General features: G+C 38.6%; 1 protein-coding gene across 1 annotated transcript in view; it reads left to right on the top strand.

Moving 5' to 3' along the window:
- Positions 1-22,000, top strand: part of l(2)41Ab (lethal (2) 41Ab) — a 443,174-nt gene that overhangs the window by 397,951 nt on the left and 23,223 nt on the right. The window contains exons 11-12 of the mRNA XM_068228208.1: positions 18,325-18,519; positions 18,609-18,767. Coding sequence (XP_068084309.1) covers positions 18,325-18,519; positions 18,609-18,767 — 354 coding nt within the window. The remainder of the gene's footprint in view (positions 1-18,324; positions 18,520-18,608; positions 18,768-22,000) is intronic.

Below are 22,000 nucleotides of genomic sequence, written 5' to 3'. Positions count from 1 at the left end.
GAAAAACTAAACAAGTTCAATTTGCAACCGGATCACTCCATCCACTCTTTCGATATTGTAAACATGTACCCAAGCATACAAGTATCAAAATTAATTCCGATAATTATAAACAATTTAAACAAAAACAGCCACTTAAGCAAACTAGAGATACAAGACTTTATCACAATATTAAAACTTATCATCGACAATAACTTCTTCACTTTTGACAATGTCATATATCAACAAAATGGTTTGGCAATGGGGTCACCGGCCTCAGGTATCTTAGCAGAAATATACCTGGACTTCCTCGAATACACCAAAATTGACAACGAATTCGAAAACATTCTCTTTTGGGCCAGATATGTCGACGATGTCTTTGTAATAATGAATGAGAAATCAATTAACGCACCCACCACCCTCTTAAGACTCAACAATATTGATCCTCATATCAAATTCACACTAGAATCCGAATCAAATCAAAAAATCAACTTTCTAGATTTAACCATCACTAGAAACTCAGATTCTTTCAGTTATAAAATTTTCAGAAAACCCACTCAAACAGCCTCCACCATTCGCCAAGATTCAGTGCACCCCCAGTCCCACAAACGAGCCACATACAACAGCCTAGTTCACCGAGCCTTCAGCATACCTATGTCCAATAAAGATCTAAAAAACGAACTCAACACAATCCGCGGAATCGCAAAATTCAACGGCTTCAGCAATGATTTTATAGAAAGGATAATCAATAAACACAAACATCGCCCAAAAACTACCCTCAAAAAAGAAATAACCAAACCTCTAACATTTTCCACCTTCACGTTCAACAATGATATCTACAAGTTAACCAACATCTTTAAGAAACAAGGCGTTAAAATAGCCTTCAAAACCAACAATAAGAACATGAATGTTTTATACAATACTTCACACATCAACAAGACCAGCAGTTTTTTAAAATCAGGAGTTTATAGGATCAAATGTACCACCTGTAAAAAAACCTACATCGGGCAAACCGGGAGAAACTTCATTATCAGATACCACGAGCACACTAACGCAATAAAATACAACAAGTTTTCAGCCATCGGCCAACACATGCAAGATTATAACCATAATTTCACCAATATTGAACAAGACATGGACATCCTCGTATTAGCAAACAAGGGCCCTTTACTGAACATAATGGAAAATTACTACATACACCTAGACCAATACTTTAATGCCAGTCACAATCTCAATGAAATCTCAGAGAAACCCAACATACTCTTCGATCTATTTATCACTTTCCTCAGAAACAATAATGCAGCCAACCTAAACTCAATCCTAAATTTAATCAAAGGTACTTTTCCAAGACAATTACACTTTCTCCCGCACCCTTCAGCCCCACCTTAAGCCCTCTTCCTAAGCCATATTTCATTTCAATACAAGAACTTACTGATTTCCATGATTATAATTTTTACAACACCCCATTTATACTTTATTCTTTGTTAAAAACCTCTTATTATGTATATTCCTTGTATTATTAACTATTACCATAACATCTCATTTCACTTGTTATTCTTTAAAATAATATTGTCTTAGGATTTCGCCACAAATGATCTTTGCTCCAATACGGCTGATGATGACCCCTAGATGGGTCGAAACTAGTACCGTATAATTTTGTAATTTTGTGAATATATTGTATTGAAAAGGTGGAAACATTTAAGTTATTATTATTATTACTTATATATTGTTCAATACGGACCAAAAACATGAAATTCATAACCATCAATCTTATATATCGGCCTATTTCGTATTGTACAAACAAGGAAATCTGTTTGCTGTATTTCAAAGTACAGAATAAGTTTTTTGGCATTACCTCTTTTAAGAAGATTCCTGCTTAAGAAGTTTTTTTTTTTTCAGTGCCTTGAAAAACTTCTTAGCAGAGTTTCACTGTATTAGAATATTTGTGGATCCCTCAAAAAACCTATAAATTTCCTTCATTAAACAGGAATCTCAGATTCCGAAAAGAATGGCTGGAAGAATTTGAAATTCTGGTAGAATAGGAAGGTAGCCCTTGTGTCAACATTAACCTAAATGATTCCTGCAATAAAATACTTCTTAAGAATGTTGTTGCCAGGTTCAGTGCTATCAGACGAAACAACATACGGAACAGGTGGCCATTTGTGCGAAGTATGTTGATAGCGATGGAAGCGTACATGATGATTTTTTGAGGTTGAATTGTTGACAGGACGCAACTATTCTGACAGGTCTACAAAAGTGTGGCATAGATTGCCAGTAACTTTATGGTCGAGGGTTCGATGCCGCCAGAAATATGTCGGGTAAATTGAGTGGCGTCCAAGCAGTTATTAAGGAAACATATCCTGCAGCATTGCATGTACACTGGGTAGCACATCTCTTCAGGCTATAACAAACTGTCTGGAAATTGTAGAAAATTTATATGATTGTTTTTAATGCTCCTAAATGGAAGGCAACTTTACTACGTGCTATTGAAAATGCGCAACACACAGCACCAAATCATTAAAGAGACTGTGTACTACAAGGTGGGTGTCAAAATATGATGCACTGGACGATTTTATTGAGTTATTGGAATATGTCCATGTTGGTCTGGAAGAAATAATGACGTGGGGTGGTTCTGCAGGAACAAATGCAACATTGTTGCTGAATAGCATCAATTTTCAATTTATTATAATACCAATATAAATGGTCCGTTATTGGCAATTATAAATTTTCCAGCTAACTCATTCCTAGTTGCCAGCATTTTGCCTCCGTGTGCTAGGTTGGGCTCATCAGTTGGTACCTACCACACCTATCAAGACGCATGGCTACTGTCGGCTTTTTTATTATGGACACTCGAGTTTAGGCTTTAATTACAAACGAACCAATAGGCCTATTGCAATGTGAGTTATACCAATAGTTTCCTTGTTTAATTCTACATTAGCGTATATAAGACACATTGTTTTCGACGATCATTAATTATTTTTTATTTGTGGTTGTAATAAATATTGCCCGCGTTTTTGGCTTCTTCTCTAGGAAGTGCCCACCTGGGAATATATACAAGGAAAACTACTTGTCTGATGGTATATGTTATAACCACATGCATTTGTTGTGTAATACTCAAGTTACAATGTTTTTCAACCATCCCGAAAAAAGTTCTTATCATTTTTCTAAGGCAACTCTTTCTCAGCACAGGATAAACATTCAGCAGGAAACTTGGGCTTGTTTTGAAGCACTCAGTCATGGTTATCAGAAACTACAACCACTGTAACCGTACAGTGTGGTACCGAATTTATGAAGAGTAATATTCAAGGGAGGTTTAGTGCACGCCGGACCGTGCGATTAACAGCAAGCCGGGTGGTGATATTGGGCGCAGTGTTGCCGCGTTCAGTAGTAATCACGCGCGCAATGAATACTGCTTTTTGTTTACTTTCAATCTTTAATTTTATTTCCTCGTATAAATTTCACTTCCCATCACCTTTTCTCAATAGGGCTTTGGACCTTCAAAGGCAGGTTTGAAAATAGTTGACTTCCTAATTTATAAATATCACACTGTAAAATTTTTACAAGAGTTATTTGCATTATTATTTACATATATTTACAATATTTAATTCTATCGATTTTCTTCGTCTGAAAAATCATTGTGTTCCGATGAATAATTCATGTTGATCATGACTGGCTTGAAATAAGGGACATTTTCAGACAGGCCATCTTTTTCCCAGTAGTGGTTTTCAGTTTTCTTACCGTGTTTAATACATTGCTTCCAGAGTACGTAAGGCTTCTCGGCAGAAAGCATTAATTGCTTCCATACCTCTACCATTTTCTAATGTGTTAGCCAGCCACATTTGTTTTTGCTATTTTCCCTTTTACGTAAGCCCAAATGAGCTCGATTGGATTAAGCTCGCAATGAGCTACTGGTAACCAAACATGCTGTACATCTGGTCGAAGTCGTTTAGGCAGTCGTTCCAGCTTCTTTACCGGTGCTTGAAAATAAAGCCTGGCAAGGACAATCAGCTCTGATTTAGTTAATTTGTTATAATCGTCAACTCCAGGTGGTAGTGAAATATTCTTTGATGTTATCCAACATACAATTTCAGGTTTCAGCCATGACATGTTCGGGTTTTTAGATGAAGGACTGACCGTCGTACGATATGGAGCTTGATCTATAACGACAGCCGACCTTTGAGGCAATAAACTCAGGACTTTCATGAATCATTCTTCATAATGAGTCGAGTTCATCTCATTGTGGTAAACACGACTTCCTTTCTTACCAATAAAACAAAGTTCTGCACCATCAAGAAATTCTTCTTCACTTCCGATGTGTAAAATTATGATGCATTTCCCAGCTCCAGACAGTGTTTTGAACCCTCCACGCCATCCATAAATTTGTTGAATGTACCCTCTGTACAGATTATAGTTGTCAAAGTTGTTTTCTAAAACTTCAACCACGTTTTCTTGCCACCCATATTTCATAGTATGATTCTGTTCGCACCAGGTCTCGTCTGTAAAGAAGATCTTGTAGGCCTGTGCTCTTAAGTCTCTAATTCGTCTAAGGTAGGTATTGCAAGTGATAAATATCATTGTTAATCCATACTGAAGATACTATATGTAGGATGCTAAAGGGATTTATTGTGCCACCTATTCAATACATTATAAATTTCTAAACATTTAGGAATTTATTATTATTTCCATTTGAGACATGTTTCGCCCTTCTTTGAGGGCATCATCAGTCATAGTACCACCTCAAGGCATAAATCAGGTACCTGATTAGTAATTAAATTGTAAATACTAAGATACAAACTTAACATATTACTGTTCAGTGATGATACAAATAAACAATATATGTTTATAGACACAGTAGTTGGCACCAATGCGTAAAATCACAGGGTATTTTAGCAGTGTCCAGCAGTGGTGGTCCGAAGAATAATTGATGCTACTCTATTAGAACATCATAGGAAATTATAAAGTTTATACATATATTTACATGGAAGCAGTTTGGGGAGAAAGGGGATAAAGTGTCTGGCGTCAATGTTCATAACACTAATTACTGCCGTTGGTTGAACGATCACAGTTTGGCAGGGTAACTATACAGTAATTTTACAATATTCCATTGAACAGTTGGGAAATTACAAGCTTATAATACATATTTAGAAGAGAGCAACTTGGGGAGAAAGGATACAAATATCTGGCACCAAGTGCGTCTCATTGTTTCAGCTGTTGATTGACGATTGCAGCATTAACACTGTATAGTAATGTGCAGAGTTCATAACCATTGCGGGCTGGGAAAAATATTCCGTTTTTCAAGAATGTCAAATGAGGTTCTATAGGCGTAGTCGTACTGGAATTTGTCTGGTTCATGAACATGGCTCCATAAGCACAGTGAATTTGGTTGGCATGGAAGGAAACTCTTTGAGTGTTGTGACGCTTAGCTAGTCAAAACGAAAGGTCATTGAGTACACAGTGCATTGTGACGGCAGTTATTTGTTGATACTTGTATTTTCAGGGAATATGTTGCGGGGTTAGAATCTTTGCCTTTTGAGTTCTGTTAACATCATGATAACTTTGAATACTATGTGAAAATATCAGCGTGAGAATGCTAGTGAGACTTTAAACTGATATTATGCCGTACTTGTATTTTCAGGGAATATGTTGCGGGGTTAGAATCTTTCCCTTCTGAGTTCTGTTAACATCATGATAACTTTGAATACTATGTGAAAATATCAGCGTGAGAATGCTAGTGAGACTTTAAACTGATATTATGCCGTAAATGAAAACATGAAGGACTTCGGGACGAAGTTTTTGTTTTGTGATGCTGGCCTAGTGAAATAGAATGGAGCTGCTTATGGTATAATCCGCAGTGGAGGGATTAAATGTAAAAATACACTACTACAGAGTGGGAGAGTGTCATAGCTAGGACAAGACATCTTTACTGTTTGTGAAGTGGAGCCGTAGTGGCACGCCGTGTTGTTGAAAGTTGTGTCGGATGGAGTGGAAGTTACCTGTAATCAACATGTTGTTATTAAATTGGTTTGTAAAGAAAAGAACTAGGTAAGTAAAGAAGAGTGAATACCCGATGTGTTGCTGAGAAGCTACTTGTTAAGGAGTGTTGACTGACTATGAAGAAGGCTCAGCTGGTATTCCGCGCATGTGTTTGGCGACGGGGCATGGGGAGCTTTGGGAGGGAGGAGCATGGGCAAACTTCATGCGCAGAGGAGAGTTGACGGAATAGTGGGAGGTAGAGTGGGGGGTGAGCTTGTAATGTTTTGGGAGTGTTGGTTGATATGGTGTTGAGTTGAAAAAGGGGGGGGGGGGGGGTGAGTGTATGGACACGAAAATTACGTGGATAGTGTTGATGTCTTTTTTTCTATTGCAGTTGAGATGTTATTTATTTGTGTTGGGTGTTGTTGTGTTTTTGATGGTCTTGTGGTTTTTTACTTCTCGTATTGTATCCATAGGGTCGTAGTGGGCTTGCTGTGGGGGAGGGGGTGTCTGTCAAGGTGCTGGGACAATTAATTGATGTGCTATTAAAGATTTTAGAAAAGTTGTTGTTTTGAAAATTCATTTTTTGTGGTAAGGTGGGAAATTAGTCACGTCTATTATCTCGTTGAGGTGTGTTGGCCTAGAAAGATGTATAGCTTCTCAAATTCAGTCATTAGTTTGCCTTTCTCAACTCTTTTTAGGATTTTTAAGTCTTGTTCTATTGTGGTGGAGTGGTGGCCAGTGTCCCACATGTCGGTGCTCTTTGGGCATTATAGTGTTCTAAATAACGGGTTTGGAAGCTGTCCGATGTACGAGCAATTGCATTGTGAGTCTGTAAATACCTGAGCCTGCATAGCAATTATTTCTTATGTTCTGATTCATGTTCCACATTTTGAAAGCAATGTTGACTTCGTGCTTTTTCAGGGGTTTGGCTGTCAGGTGGATAACTGGATTGGTGTAAGTGAAAGTTGCATATTTGGGTTTATTGGATTTTATTGGGGAAAGATGAGTTGTTAATTTTAGTTTTACTTTGTTGATGATCCTGTTGATCGTGTTGGTGTTGAAGTCCTTGAATTTGGCTATTCCTTTTATGTAACCGAGTTCTTTTCTTAAATTGTTAGGTGAAAGGGGAATTTCTTGGGCAGTAATTAGTGTTATGAACATTGACGCCAGACACTTTATCCCCTTTCTCCCCAAATTGCTTCCATGTAAATATATGTATAAACTTTATAATTTCCTATGATGTTCTAATAGAGTAGCATCAATTATTCTTCGGACCACCACTGCTGGACACTGTTAAAATACCCTGTGATTTTACGCATTGGTGCTGACTACTGTGTCTATAAACATATATTGTTTATTTGTATCATCACTGAACAGTAATATGTTAAGTTTGTATCTCAGTATTTACAATTTAATTACTAATCAGGTACCTGATTTATGCCTTGAGGTGGTACTATGACTGATGATGCCCTCAAAGAAGGGTGAAACATGTCTCAAATGGAAATAATAATAAATTCCTAAATGTTTAAAAATTTATAATGTATTGAATAGGTGACACAATAAATCCCTTTAGCATCCTACATAAGGTAGGTATGTCGGGATGCAGCAACTGTCACAGATTCCATTAGCACTGGTTTCCTGTTTAGTTTTTTTGATTGGGATCCCAAGCTTTGAACTACTTTCAAAAGCGTAGAAATTGACATATCAGGAAATCTGCCATATTTTCTAACAGTTTCTTGTGAAGGCTTTTAATTGTGGGAAATATCTTATTCATATAAAAATCGTGCATATTTCTTTGTATTGTGCCCAAAGTAAAATCATCGAGATGGATTTTCAGACGCCCCGGTTTCACACACTGCTTCTTTCTTGAACTGGATGACGTATTTCCGTCATTCTCCTTTGAAGCAGCTTCTACTCTCTTCACTGATGACAGCAATAATCCAAGACAATGTGCCACCTTCTAGTACACAGGGAACCTCTTGTCCCCTACTTTTCCCCCTCACATTGAAAGAAACAAATAGCACTCAAAATCATTGCAAGTTCACCCTCTGATAACGGCGGTCTCGAAAGCGTCTTGAAGTGATGTGGTCAACATGCAGAACATAAGAAAACTGAAAATAGCTTGCGGAAAAACCAAGGTTACAGGCATTCCGTTTCACAACTGCCCGGGGCGAGTGTACATGGCAACACTGCGCTCGATTTCACCACCCGGCTTGCTGTTAATCGCACGGTCCGGTGTGCACTAAACCTCCCTTGAATATTACTCTTCATAAATTCGGTACCACACTGTACGGTTACAGTGGTTGTAGTTTCTGATAACCATGACAGTGCTTCAAAACAAGCCCAAGTTTCCTGCTGTATGTTTATCCTGTGCTGAGAAAGAGTTGCCTTAGAAAAATGATAAGAACTTTTTTCGGGATGGTTGAAAAACATTGTAACTTGAGTATTACACAACAAATGCATGTGGTTATAACATATACCATCAGACAAGTAGTTTTCCTTGTATATATTCCTAGGTGGGCGCTTCCTAGAGAAGAAGCCAAAAACGCGGGCAATATTTATTACAACCACAAATAAAAAATAATTAATGATCGTCGAAAACAATGTGTCTTATATACGCTAATGTAGAATTAAACAAGGAAACTATTGGTATAACTCACATTGTAATAGGCCTATTGGTTCGTTCGTAATTAAAGCCTAAACTCGAGTGTCCATAATAAAAAAGCCGACAGTAGTGCATACCGTGGAGGCCACTGCATTGGCTACTTGGAGCCATTGGCAGTGCCAGTGCATCATCTGATGGCCAAACAAGCATCAATTTTTGGTAATGAGACAAAGTCTCTCATAGTGCATTGGCACTGCCGGTGGCTCCAAGTAACCTACGCAGTGGCCTCCACGGTATGCACTAGCCATGCGTCTTGATAGGTGTCCTAGGTACCAACTGATGAGCCCAACCTAGTACACGGGGGCGAAATGCTGGCAACCAGGAATGAGTTAGCTGGAAAATTTATAATGTCCAATAACAGACCATTTATATTTGTATTATAAATTTACTCATTCGGGACAAATATTTCAGGTTCCCCGTGGGAATCAACATCTACTGTATATCATTTCAATTCATTGTTGCTTTGTTTACTGCAGAAACAATTTTTAGTTATGGCTTGCCCCTTTCTAGGATCTCCCAGAAAGAAAATATAGATCTAATGGAAGCAGTGAAGATATCATATCTGAGTTGCAAAAAGTCTTCGCAGAGACATTAGCCATCGACAACTCTACGAAGAGGACATCAAAGATGCGTAAATACAGAACAAACATACCTACGGATTGTGTCCAAGACTTTTATAGACGGCGTATTTTCATTCCCTACGTTGTTTACTGTATTAACCAACTAGAGAAACGATTTCTAAGTAACAAAATACTGTTTTGTGGATTTGTTGTTTAGGTCATCGGCCCCCTATCTAGAACCGATATTGAAGATGACAGAGAAAGTTTTCAGAAGCTCACTCTTATAGTTGACTGGCCGTGAAGAACAGCAATTGAGGCCTTTCACCGATGTAATCCTGAAATTTACTCTAACATTTCAAAACTACAGCAGAAAGATACTTTTCATCACTGAAGCGGATAAATTCATCCTATCAGGCCTTGCCATGTTGTCTATTCATAACTACATTTCTTTGTCAGTTGCCGAAGTGATAATGAACTTGCCCATGTTGATTTTGTGACTTGTTATTGTAACTCATGCTAAGTGATTGAATCTTGGAATTATTATTGTTGAAAGTGATAGAATTGTGAACTTGTGTATTGTTGCGTTCATTCACTAGTATAGATTACTGGTAATCATTTAACTCAGTTCTGCTACATGCTTCGCATCACTTGTAACTTCGACCTCCACTGTGAGTTAGTGTAAACCTCTACATGCTTCGGACTTAAAGAGGCCACATCGTAAAAACGATTGAATATGGCTGATAGTGATAGTGAATGTCTCCATGATGCCTGATGCTCCAATTATGATTGTTTCTGATGCATACAATGCTTCTGATAATATGACTTTTTTGTAGTTTCTGAGTTTGGCTTTTCTTGTTATACTATGACCATATCAGTTTGTATGCTTTCTGGAGTTTTTCCATTCATTCTATGTTAGACGCCTTGTTTGATCCTCCTATTTGTAAGTATTTCCCTAAACATTTAATATTTCCAACTCTTTTTACGAATCCATATACTGTATAGTGTGCACATTGTTGTTCTGTCGTTCTCGTAAGATATCTGTAGACTTGTTTTGGCAGCTATTTCATGCTTCCTTTGCCTCCTGAGCATGGCTATGTCATCTGCACATTTTATGGTTGTTTTTGTTTGACGTGTTCTTCCCAGCTGTATTCCTTTAACTTGTTCCTCTACCACCGTCTTCTTGTCGGACACCTGTGTGTATCTCGAAGGGTTCCCATGAACTTGATCTTGGAGGTGGTGTTTGTAAGTGTCTGTTTTGGTTTTTCTATCAATGCCCTATTCTTCCAGTATGTCAAAGAGCGTCTGTCTCTCTATGGAGTTGTATGCTTGTTTTAAAGTCCACAAAAGTAACTGCAGTGTTTCTTGTTTGTCTGACTTTCAAAAGTGTTCTCAAGTTCCAGATCTGTTTGATGCATGATCTCCCTTTTCTGAAGCCTGTTTGTGGATCTGCTTGTGGTTCTAGCCTGTTTAAAAGCACCTTAGAGAAAATTTTGTATACAACTGATACTAGCGAAATACCTCTGTTATTATTTGGATGTGACTTTATCACCCTTTTTATGTAATGGATGGATTAATGCACATTTCCGTTCCTCTGGCACTTTCTCTGTGACCAAAATTTCTGTGATAATCTTATGGATCTTTTTTTGGTGATGTTTTCATCTTGGAGCTTCCAGATCTCGGTGATACTCTGTTATTTTTCATTTGTTTTATGATTTCCTCTATCTCTTCTATTGTGGCTGGATTAGAATCAGGGTTGGTTGTAGTTTTTTGGAATGTTGGTTTTTCTGTGGGTTTCTTGCAATTAAGGTAATGGTTTTTTTTTACAGTTTTATTTCGTGTTTGTTTCTAGGGATCCATTTGTTGTTCAGAAGCAGAGGCTGGAGGTTGATAGCCCTTAATATGTTCTGTAAACATTTGTTGTGTAATTTCTCTTGAAATCTTCCTCAGTTTATTTCAGCCTGTTATATTTGTATTATTATTATCATCATCATCATCATCAACACAATTAAAAAAGGATTTTGTAGCCACACTCGAGATAGTTACGCCTACACGAACTAATAATAATAAACACAGATGATGATAATTAAAAAATACGAAACTACGAATAGAAAATAATACGGACACTTAATAATAAATAAGACAGTGGCAGTGGTTCCACGACGGTAGATAATAAATAACACAGTGGCAGTGGTTACACAACGGTAGATAATAAATAACACAGTGGTTACACGACGGTAGATAATAACACAGTGGTTACACGACGGTAGATAATAAATAACACAGTGGTTACACGACGGTAGATAATAACACAGTGGTTACACGACGGTAGATAATAAATAACACAGTGGTTACACGACGGTAGATAATAAATAACACAGTGGTTACACGACGGTAGATAATAAATAACACAGTGGTTACACGACGGTAGATAATAACACAATGGTTACACAACGGTAGATAATAACACAGTGGTTACACGACGGTAGATAATAACACAGTGGTTACACGACGGTAGATAATAAATAACACAGTGGTTACACGACGGTAGATAATAACACAATGGTTACACGACGGTAGATAATAACACAGTGGTTACACGACGGTAGATAATAACACAGTGGTTACACGACGGTAGATAATAAATAACACAGTGGTTACACGACGGTAGATAATATATAACACAGTGGTTACACGACGGTAGATAATATATAACACAATGGTTACACGACGGTAGATAATAACACAGTGGTTACACGACGGTAGATAATAAATAAGACAGTGGTTACACGACGGTAGATAATAAACGCAAGGGAACACTTACACTGTGGAAGGTGCAGGACTCTAGCTCAACTATATTACAAAGTTCATTGACATACTTAAGCCACAAACGAGACGAGCTAAACAAATGAAACCCTAATCAGGATACTTGGTAAAGCAGAAGTTTAGACCAATGCAGGTGAAAGCGGGAATCCAGGGCAAACTCAGACGTGTTAAATTTAAAACTTTGAAAATGACATTAAGCAAGAAAATACCAAAATGCAAAAGGAATTAAATTAAATCAAACTAAATCAGAAACTTTGAAATGGCAATAGAAATCCCTCTTACTAACAAGGAGGAAGGGTTCCCAGAGGGGAAACGGTCAGATGGAATAGACGCCAAGAACTCGCATCGTACTCCCGAAGCCGGCAGAAGATCGCAAAAGGCCAGATCACAAACCACCAATCGGATACAAATTCCACTAGATTCCCGTTCTTTTCGCCAATCCAATTGTATGACTTCCTGACTTGCTGAAGCAAGAGGAATTGCATAACCTGTTTCAACATCGGTAACTGCACGTGTGCTATAGGATGCCTCAAAATTAAAGCATCTTAACAGATTACAAGGTTACAATTTTTGACATACATAATTTTTAAAAATGATTTTCAAATAATTCTTCAAGAAATTCTTCAAGTTAAAACATCCCAAATGTCTTTTCTTCATACTTGCTGACAATAATTTAGATGATGAATTACACTAAGTTTAAATACAAAAAGATCACTTCAAAATTAATTCTCGCATCTTCCAATGTTCATTTACAGTTCCATATATCTTGATGTTTCCCTAAGTTTCATTTTTTTTTAAATTATTACAAACATATTTAAATTAATATTTTCTTCCAGGTACATAAAAAATTATTCCAGCAGAGTCCAGAGTTCTTATTTCTTCATTTCTCACAATACAAAATATTACAAACAAAAATGAAATCCTGCTGTCATTTCTTGATGACAAAAATGCAATTCTGCTGTTCTTTCTTGATGACAAACCTGTCACAGATTTCGACCAAGATCGAGAATTACGAGAGATAAGTCTGAAAATTTAGTTGCTGATCAGGACAAATTATTAAATTATTGTAAGCAATACTTTGATTCCTTGCTGAATTGTGATGATCCAGAAACCTGTATTGGTAAACCATCTCATTCCTCATCAGAAGAACAAATACTAGAGCCATCATATCAAAAGGTATGACAAAGTATTATACGTTTAAAAAACAAGAAAGCTTCAGGTAGTGATAACATTCCTGCTAAGCTTATCACATACGGTGGAGAAAGATTACATAAATACATATATATAAGATCATTCTCAGGATATGGCACAATGAAGGATGGCAGGAATCACTTATTATCCCAATTCATATAGGAGGGATAAGAAATTATCGTGGTATATCTCTTGTAAACACGGCCTACAAAAATTCTGTCTTTTATTCTTTTACAGCGTTTAAAACCATTTGCTGAAAATGTTATTGGGGACTATCGGTTGTAGTAACAGATCAGTTCAATATCTCTTTATAGATTTTGTTACCTCTACTACAGTGGTAACACCAAACAAGGCACAAACACAGTTAAAAGGGGAAGGTAAGAGTACAATACGACAATATAAGAAAACACTACACACTCCGAAAATCAGTAGCTAGCATTACGCGGATCTCCAACAAAACAAGTACGTAACTATCAGTAGGGCCAACTAGTGAACGACAGAACGGGAAGATGGAAGGGCTGGGAACCTACCAAAGGCATGGACATGGCTTAGATAGCGGATTCCAAAATGAATCACCCTGATCCTTAGTTTTTAAAAATATTATTTACAAGATAATTCTACAAATACATTCCAAGTTATGAGCTGTAAGTTCAGTGATATACATAGGTTATTCGTAGCAGTGTAAATTCAAATTACAAATCAACTGTACATCTAGTTACCAATGCAGTAGTACAATGCAGTTTACAGGTTATCCAAAATCTAGCGTACCTCAAGTGATACAGAACTATCAGGGGCAAACCCCAAGGGAAATACTATTAAACTACAATATACATATTTTAGTGAAACAAAACGGGAATGCCTCGGAAACGAACAGGTTAAGTCCAGCTGAAAAACTAAGGCGTCCATAGGTAACTAATTTGGTGAATCTAGGCGAGGTTAGGGCAGACTCCTGTATGAAAAGCAAATCGGAACATTACGGAAATTTTAGCAGGAACGGAATTCAAGAGTGCTTACCCGAGCAGAGTGCCATCCCCGAAGCCGGGGGGACGTCAACCAGATAGGCTGCTCGCAGACAGATAAACCGAGACCGACAGAATTCAGGATACAGAATTGATTCGAACACTGTCTCGCTTACTATATATAGGAATTACTGGCCTTGGAGGCAACCAATCAGCATGCACGTGTTCCCTATCGCCACCTAGACTCACCAATCACACCCTTACTTTCGATCGCGAACTTTGACTAACATTCTAGAATACTCATGATCGCGAAAGTTGTATTTTTCCAGAATAGACAGAACACACTTTCTAGAACACATACCAACAAAGTAACACACCCTGTACAAAAGTTATGCAACTTTCTGGATCTTTCCAGGAACTATAGACAGAATTCTACTATTTACAAATGCCTATGTTACAACATTATACAGTACAGGTTAGGTCAATAAAAATAAAACATCATATTGTATTTTACAAACAAAGACTTCAAAAAAAATACATTCCACTCACATTACATATTTCACTTGTAACATCTTCCTCCCCCCCCGAAAGTCGAGCCCTGCTCGACCAATGAAATAACCTCACTGGGGAGCAAGCGATAGAACGTTTTCACACAGTACCGATAGTAAAGGTTAAATTACTTTAACACACCTGATTTCTTGAAGTTAACTTTGTCATAACCAACAACACAAACTGTCACATCATTTTCAAAAATAATATAGATCCACCTCTTGAATAAATATCACAAAATCCACATGGATTGTCACATTGCACTAAAATGCCTTCTTTCACAGATGATTAGACAATTTGTAGTCTGTCCACCAAATCATGTACACCATACTTTCTTCCAAATGTTAGAAATACCAAAACTTCTCACTTGTTGCTAACACTTTTGCACTACTTTCCCACAACAGTCACAGCACAGCTAGGCCACAGGTTCTTGCTGATGATGCGGCTGCCGACACGGCCGTTTGCCACTCTGCTACCAAAATGTTACCTCTACTACAGTGGTAACACCAAACAAGGCACAAACACAGTTAAAAGGGGAAGGTAAGAGTACAATACACAATATAAGAAAACACTACACACTCCGAAAAACAGTAGCTAGCATTACGCGGATCTCCAACAAAACAAGTACATAACTATCAGTAGGGCCAACTAGTGAACGACAAAACGGGAAGATGGAAGGGATGGAAACCTACCAAAGGCATGGACATGGCTTAGATAGCGGATTCCGAAATGAATCACCGTGATCCTTAGTTTTAAAAAATATTATTTACAAGATAATTCTACAAATACATTCCAAGTTATGAGCTGTAAGTTCAGTGATATACATAGGTTATTCGTAGCAGTGTAAATTCAAATTACAAATCAACTGTACATCCAGTTACCAATGCAGTAGTACAATGCAATTTACAGGTTATCCAAAATCTAGCGTACCTAAAGTGATACAGAACTATCAGGGGCAAACCCCAAGGGAAATACTATTAAACTACAATATACATATTTTAGTGAAACAAAACGGGAATTCCTCGGAAACGAACAGGTAAGTCTAGCTGAAAAACTAAGGCGTCCATAGGTAACTAATTTGGTGAATCTAGGCGAGGTTAGGGCAGACTCCTGTATGAAAAGCAAATCGGAACATTACGGAAATTTTAGCAGGAACGGAATTCAAGAGTGCTTACCTGAGCAGAGTGCCATCCCCGAAGCCGGGGGGACGTCAACCAGATAGGCTGCTCGCAGACAGATAAACCGAGACCGACAGAATTCAGGATACAGAATTGATTCGAACACTGCCTCGCTTACTATATATAGGAATTACTGGCCTTGGAGGCAACCAATCAGCATGCACGTGTTCCCTTTCGCCACCTAGACTCACCAATCACACCCTTACTTTCGATCGCGAACTTTGACTAATATTCTAGAATACGCATGATCGCGAAAGTCGTATTTTTCCAGAATAGACAGAACACACTTTCTAGAACACATACCAACAAAGTAACACACCCTGTACAAAAGTTATGCAACTTTCTGGATCTTTCCAGGAACTATAGACAGAGTTCTACTATTTACAAATGCCTATGTTACAACATTATACAGTACAGGTTAGGTCAATAAAAATAAAACATCATATTGTATTTTACAAACAAAGACTTCAAAAAAAAAATACATTCCACTCACATTACATATTTCACTTGTAACAGATTTCTTCAAGGCATACGATTCAATCCATTCATGATGGAGTTGGGCTTTCCCATAAAATTAATTAACATTTGCAAACTCTGTATGTTGTGTTTTGCTCAAGGGCAGAAAACCAAGTTCCTTCCAGAATAAAACTGGTCTGAGACAAGGGGATGCACTATCTTGTACCTGCTGGCATATGCGGATGATACTGTTCTTATTGGCTGCAGTGGAACTAGAGGAAATGGCAACAAATGATAAAAAAAAGACACATTACGTGGTTGTACAGGAGGTTGACAGATTGCCTTTGAAGATTGGGAAAGTAGAGGAATTTAAATTTCTTGGTGTATTCATCAACCAGCAACAGGAACACCAAGCTAGAAAGGCCTATATTAGGTTCCAAGTTTTTAACAAGGAATGAAAAAATTATCTACAATATAATCATTCGACCCAGTACTTCTGTATGGTTCCGAGACTAGTAAAACTAAGAAAGAAGTCTTTGAGAATTAAATTTACAGAAAAATATTTGACCCAGTTCGATCCTGTCTCTCAAAGCTGGCAGAAAAGATCTTATATGAGATTTACACCCTCTCTCAACAACACACTATAATGGGTATGATAGAATCCAACAGACTGTGCTGGGCTGGACATGTACTGAAGATGCAGGATAACAGAGCACCAGCAGATCTCTTAAGGGGAAAAGACCTTCAGGAAGACCCCGAAGGAGATCAACAAGGTATGCTGGACCCTCCAAATTGAAGAGCTGGCTCAAGATCGAAAAGGATGCAAGAGGATTGTGAGATCGAAGCCTGAGTAGTAGTAGTTGTAGCATCAGCATCATCATCATCATCATCATCATCTACGCTGCTGGTCACTCGCAATTTTTGAACTGTCATCATCTTGGAAAATATGCCAGATTACTAATATTTTTAAAAGGCAAAAACTGATATAGCTTACAAAACAGGAACTCTTAGAAATGTTTTTTTTTTTTTTTTTTTTGCTAGGGGCTTTACGTCGCACCGACACAGATAGGTCTTATGGCGACGATGGGATAGGAAATGCCTAGGAGTTGGAAGGAAGCGGCCGTGGCCTTAATTAAGGTACAGCCCCAGCATTTGCCTGGTGTGAAAATGGGAAACCACGGAAAACCATCTTCAGGGCTGCCGATAGTGGGATTCGAACCTACTATCTCCCGGATGCAAGCTCACAGCCGCACGCCTCTACGCGCACGGCCAACTCGCCCGGTTAGAAATGTTTTACAATCCTTGCAGTGCAATTTCCAAAGCTAGTGGAATTGAGGCTTTAACCCTGTGTAGACAGTATCTTGCTTCAGCTGTATATGGTCGCCATCACCTCTACTGAAGAACACTAGTTCATGGACTTGTGCTGTTCCCCTTCATTGAGAAGTGATTTGCCCAGTGTGGGATATCAACAGTGCCAAGAGGTGAAGTTGTGCTCTTTTGCAATTAATGGCTTCAGTTCCTTTTCTAAACATGCAATGATTCTTTATGATCATCTATTGGACTGCCTATAATATATTGGTAATTTTTGGTATTTCATTTCAGCTTTTAGGTCAGTACATCTACCATTATCATACTGTTATCGTAATTTGAATTGTTTTCAAGTAGTTAGACTGACATAACTCCATTCAGGCAATAATTTACAATGTGAGCACCTAAACCTCAGTGACACTTAATATAATAAGTTAAAAGGGTCAGCATTTCCAATCATATAAATTACGACAATAAAGTTAGTTCTTACAACAAATTCACACTCCCAATCAAAATCATAGCAACAAATTATGAAGCAATGGTCACCATATTTAATATTTTCATAATTTTGCACATTTCTACATAAATATGCCAGAGGGTTCTCACTATGATGTAGGTCATGAAATACCTGCACATGCTACAGACAGTGTTGAGCTTTTCCTTGAACGGGTCACGTGTTGCAGGTTCGTTTCTCACAACTGTGCCGAGCTCAGGATAAACTGATACAGGACCTGGAACACTGTGTGTGGCGTCGAGATGCAATCGTGGATGGAGCAGAGGCAAGAGAGAAGAAGAGTGTGAGAGGAGCTCACAACACTCGAGTGAGACTGCTCAAGAAGATGGAGGACTTGAGGATCAAGATAAAGCAAGTCAATAACGTAAGTGCAATGTCCACATCACTGTCCTTGTCTCCTCCTTCATCAGTTCCAGAAGCTGCAACATAAACTTGGTTAATGTTTTGTGTCAGGAGAGCAAGATGACAGATGTGCTCATAGGGGAGCAAGAGAAGAAGCAAACAGAGTTAATGGAGCAGATCACCGTGAAACAAACTCAACTAAAGCAGTTGGAGGACACGGCACAAGAGATCGAGAAGCAACTGGAGGAAGGACAACTCCAAAAGCAGCAGGTAACACACAGTAAGATTTGAAATTTGGAATATAATAATTATAATTTCATGTGGCTATTTTTAACCGAGTGCAGCCCTTGTAAAGCAGACCCTCCGATGAAGGTGGGCGGCATCTGCCACGTGTAGGTAACTGCGTGTTGTTGTGGTGGAGGACAGTGTTGTGTGTGGTATGCGAGTTGGAGGGATTTTGTGGGCAGCACAAACCCCCATCCCCCGAACATTGGAATTAACCAATGAAGGTTAAAATCCCCAACCCAGCCGAGAATCGAACCCGGGACCCTCTAAACTGAAGGCCAGTACGCTGACCATTGGACATTTGGAATGTTAAATAGGAAGTAGAAAGTGCCCTTCACCTTGAAATACTGAAGTAATTTTCAGCAAATGTAACAGGTGGTAGCGGTAGTAATTATTGTTTTACGAGGAAGTACAATCATCCTCTATATAACACTAATCAGAAGGGGTCCGACACTGCGAAAAATGAAAGTATCGGACAAAGAAAAACGAGGGCCATGAAGGCTGTGAAAATGAAAGACTTCCTAGCCCTCGAGTATTGTCGGGGTCCAACAGGATAGATGAAAGTGAGGAGCTTGGCGCAAAAGGCCCCGTGGTTGCCAACCCACGCTCCAAAGTACAGAGCCTTTTAGTCACCTCTTACGACAGGCAGGGGATACTGCCACCCCCACCCACTGGGGGAAACAAAGGTAACACACAAGATACGGAAGAAGTTATGCTTCAAGGGAATTTAGCACCACAATTTACTGTGTTTTAGTGATTTTTTTTTTTTTATTTTTTTTTTTGCTAGTTGCTTTACGTCGCACCACGATGGGACAGGGAAGGGCTAGGAGTGGGAAGGAAGCGGCCGTGGCCTTAATGAAGGTACAGCCCCAGCATTTGCCTGGTGTGAAAATGGGAAACCACGGAAAACCATTTTCGGGGCTGCCGACAGTGGGGTTCGAACGCACTATCTCCCGAATACTGGATACTGTTTAGTGGTGTTAATTGGGCGTGAAATAATACTCCATTACGAATTATCATAGCAAGGAGTGTATCAAAGCACACTCAAATGTTACCAATTATTTACTGTGGCACAACATCGAACACTGTGACATTTCCACCCAATGAACACTTGTCTTCTATCTAGTTTCATCCTCAACGTTACAAATTATAAACAATTCTATATTATAAAGTTTACATTCCTTTTCTTGGTGATGTCTTCAAGAATCAAAAAACACAATTTAAACGTCCATTTTGTAACATTATAAAATCTCTGTTGTTGTTCTGTAAATTTGTGAACACATTAAAATTCAATTTTAAACCTTAATCTTCACTCATTGTTTCACACCAATTTTAATAATAACTTTTGCGCTACTCAATTGTATCTTCAAACGACAGTAGCCTCTTGATTTATACTAGAAAGTTGCCAATGGATAAGGGGAATGTGTAAAAATTGTTACCCCCCTTTTTACAGAAGAGAGCACATAATACAAGGTACATATAAAACAAGTAATGATTTAATAACCCAAAATAACAAACCTGAAAGAACAACGTCAGCTGATGGTATACCAGGAAAACATTTTAATTTTCAGCAACACATGGCAATGCAGCGTAACCAACATTGACAACTATTCTCCGGACCACCTTTTGAGCAGACTAAAGCGGAAGTGACGTCATTGTCTCGTCACACTCGCCGTGGTTGCCAAATGAGCCGGCGCGCGATTCAAAGTTGTACTCCACCACTATAATACAGCACGGCTCACGGATTGAACGTCGAATGAACTTAAAATAATTAGTACATTAACGTATGCATGTTAGAATCCCATACAGTTTTTTAACGGCTTACATCTTTAAACAATTAATTTACTGAATTACATTTTAAATATGAAAACCTACAGTCTGTTTTCCAGTCAATGACAGGGCCAGGGATGGAATAAATGAAGCCCCATCTTGCGGCGAGGACAGGAATTGAGACGGCTGCCGAAGCCTGTTTCACTCCTCTGGGGAGGATGAAATTAAATGATACTGGAGAGTGATGCTGGAATGAAAGATGACAGGGAAAACCGGAGTACCCAGAGAAAAACCTGTCCCGCCTCCGTTTTGTCCAGCACAAATATCACATGGAGTGACCGGGATTTGAACCACGGAACCCAGCGTTGAGAGGCCGACGCGCTGCCACCTGAGCCACGGAGGCTTTCACAATTTTAATGTACTAACTACAATTTCATAGCACAATTTCAATAAATTAGTTATTACAAATATATTTTTATAAAAATATTCTTCTTAATCTCTTTACCCTCCAGGGTTTGCTTTTCCCTCGGACTCAGCGAGCGATCTCACCTCTACCGCATCAAGGGCAGTGTTCTGGAGTTTCAGACTTTGGATCGGGGGATACAACAGGGGAGAATGACCAGTACCTCGCCCAGGCGGCCTCTCCTGCTATGCTGAACAGGGGCCTTGTGGAGAGATGGGAAGATTGGATGGGACAGACAAGGAAGAGGGAAGGAAGCAGCCGTGGCCTTAAGTGAGGTACCATCCCGGCATTTGCCTGGAGGAGAAGTGTGAAACCACGGAAAACCTCTTCGAGGATGGCTGAGATGGGAATCGAACCCCCCTCTACTCAGTTGACCTCCGAGGCTGAGTGGACCCCGTTCCAGCCCTCGTACCATTTTTCAAATTTCGTGGCGGAGCCGGGAATTGAACCCGGACCTCCGGGGGTGGCAGCTAATCATGCTAACCACTACACCACAGAGGCGGACTATAAAAATATTATTACATATTATTATTATTAATATATATATAATATTTTATTATTTATTATTCACTATTATTATCTAAATATATGGCCTGATTTCTGATTGAAATGAGTTGCTACTCACGAGCGATTTATGAAAAAGGGAGAGAAGTGAGGATTATATATGGGCCTACTCGTACTGGGATTAACTTGGAACTGACAGATGAAGTTGTGGATCCAGCAAAAACCTGTCCCACCTCCGCTTTGTCCAGTACAATTTCAATAAATTTGTTATTACAAATATATTTTTATAAAAATATTATTACATATTATTATTATTATTATTATTATTATTATTATTATTATTATTATCATGCAGGAGGTTTCAGCGTCAGCTTATCTTGTGCCGCAGTAATTAATCTGTGTCACTATCGAGTGGCTGCACACCCAAGTCGAAATCAGAACCGGGGTCAGCACACGAGGTAAACTAATCCCGCCGTCAATA

Source organism: Anabrus simplex, chromosome 6 (assembly GCF_040414725.1).
Source record: "Anabrus simplex isolate iqAnaSimp1 chromosome 6, ASM4041472v1, whole genome shotgun sequence".
Taxonomy (NCBI): domain Eukaryota; kingdom Metazoa; phylum Arthropoda; class Insecta; order Orthoptera; family Tettigoniidae; genus Anabrus; species Anabrus simplex.
The sequence above is the reverse complement of the archived record's forward strand: the minus strand, read 5'-3'. Positions and strand labels throughout refer to the sequence as shown.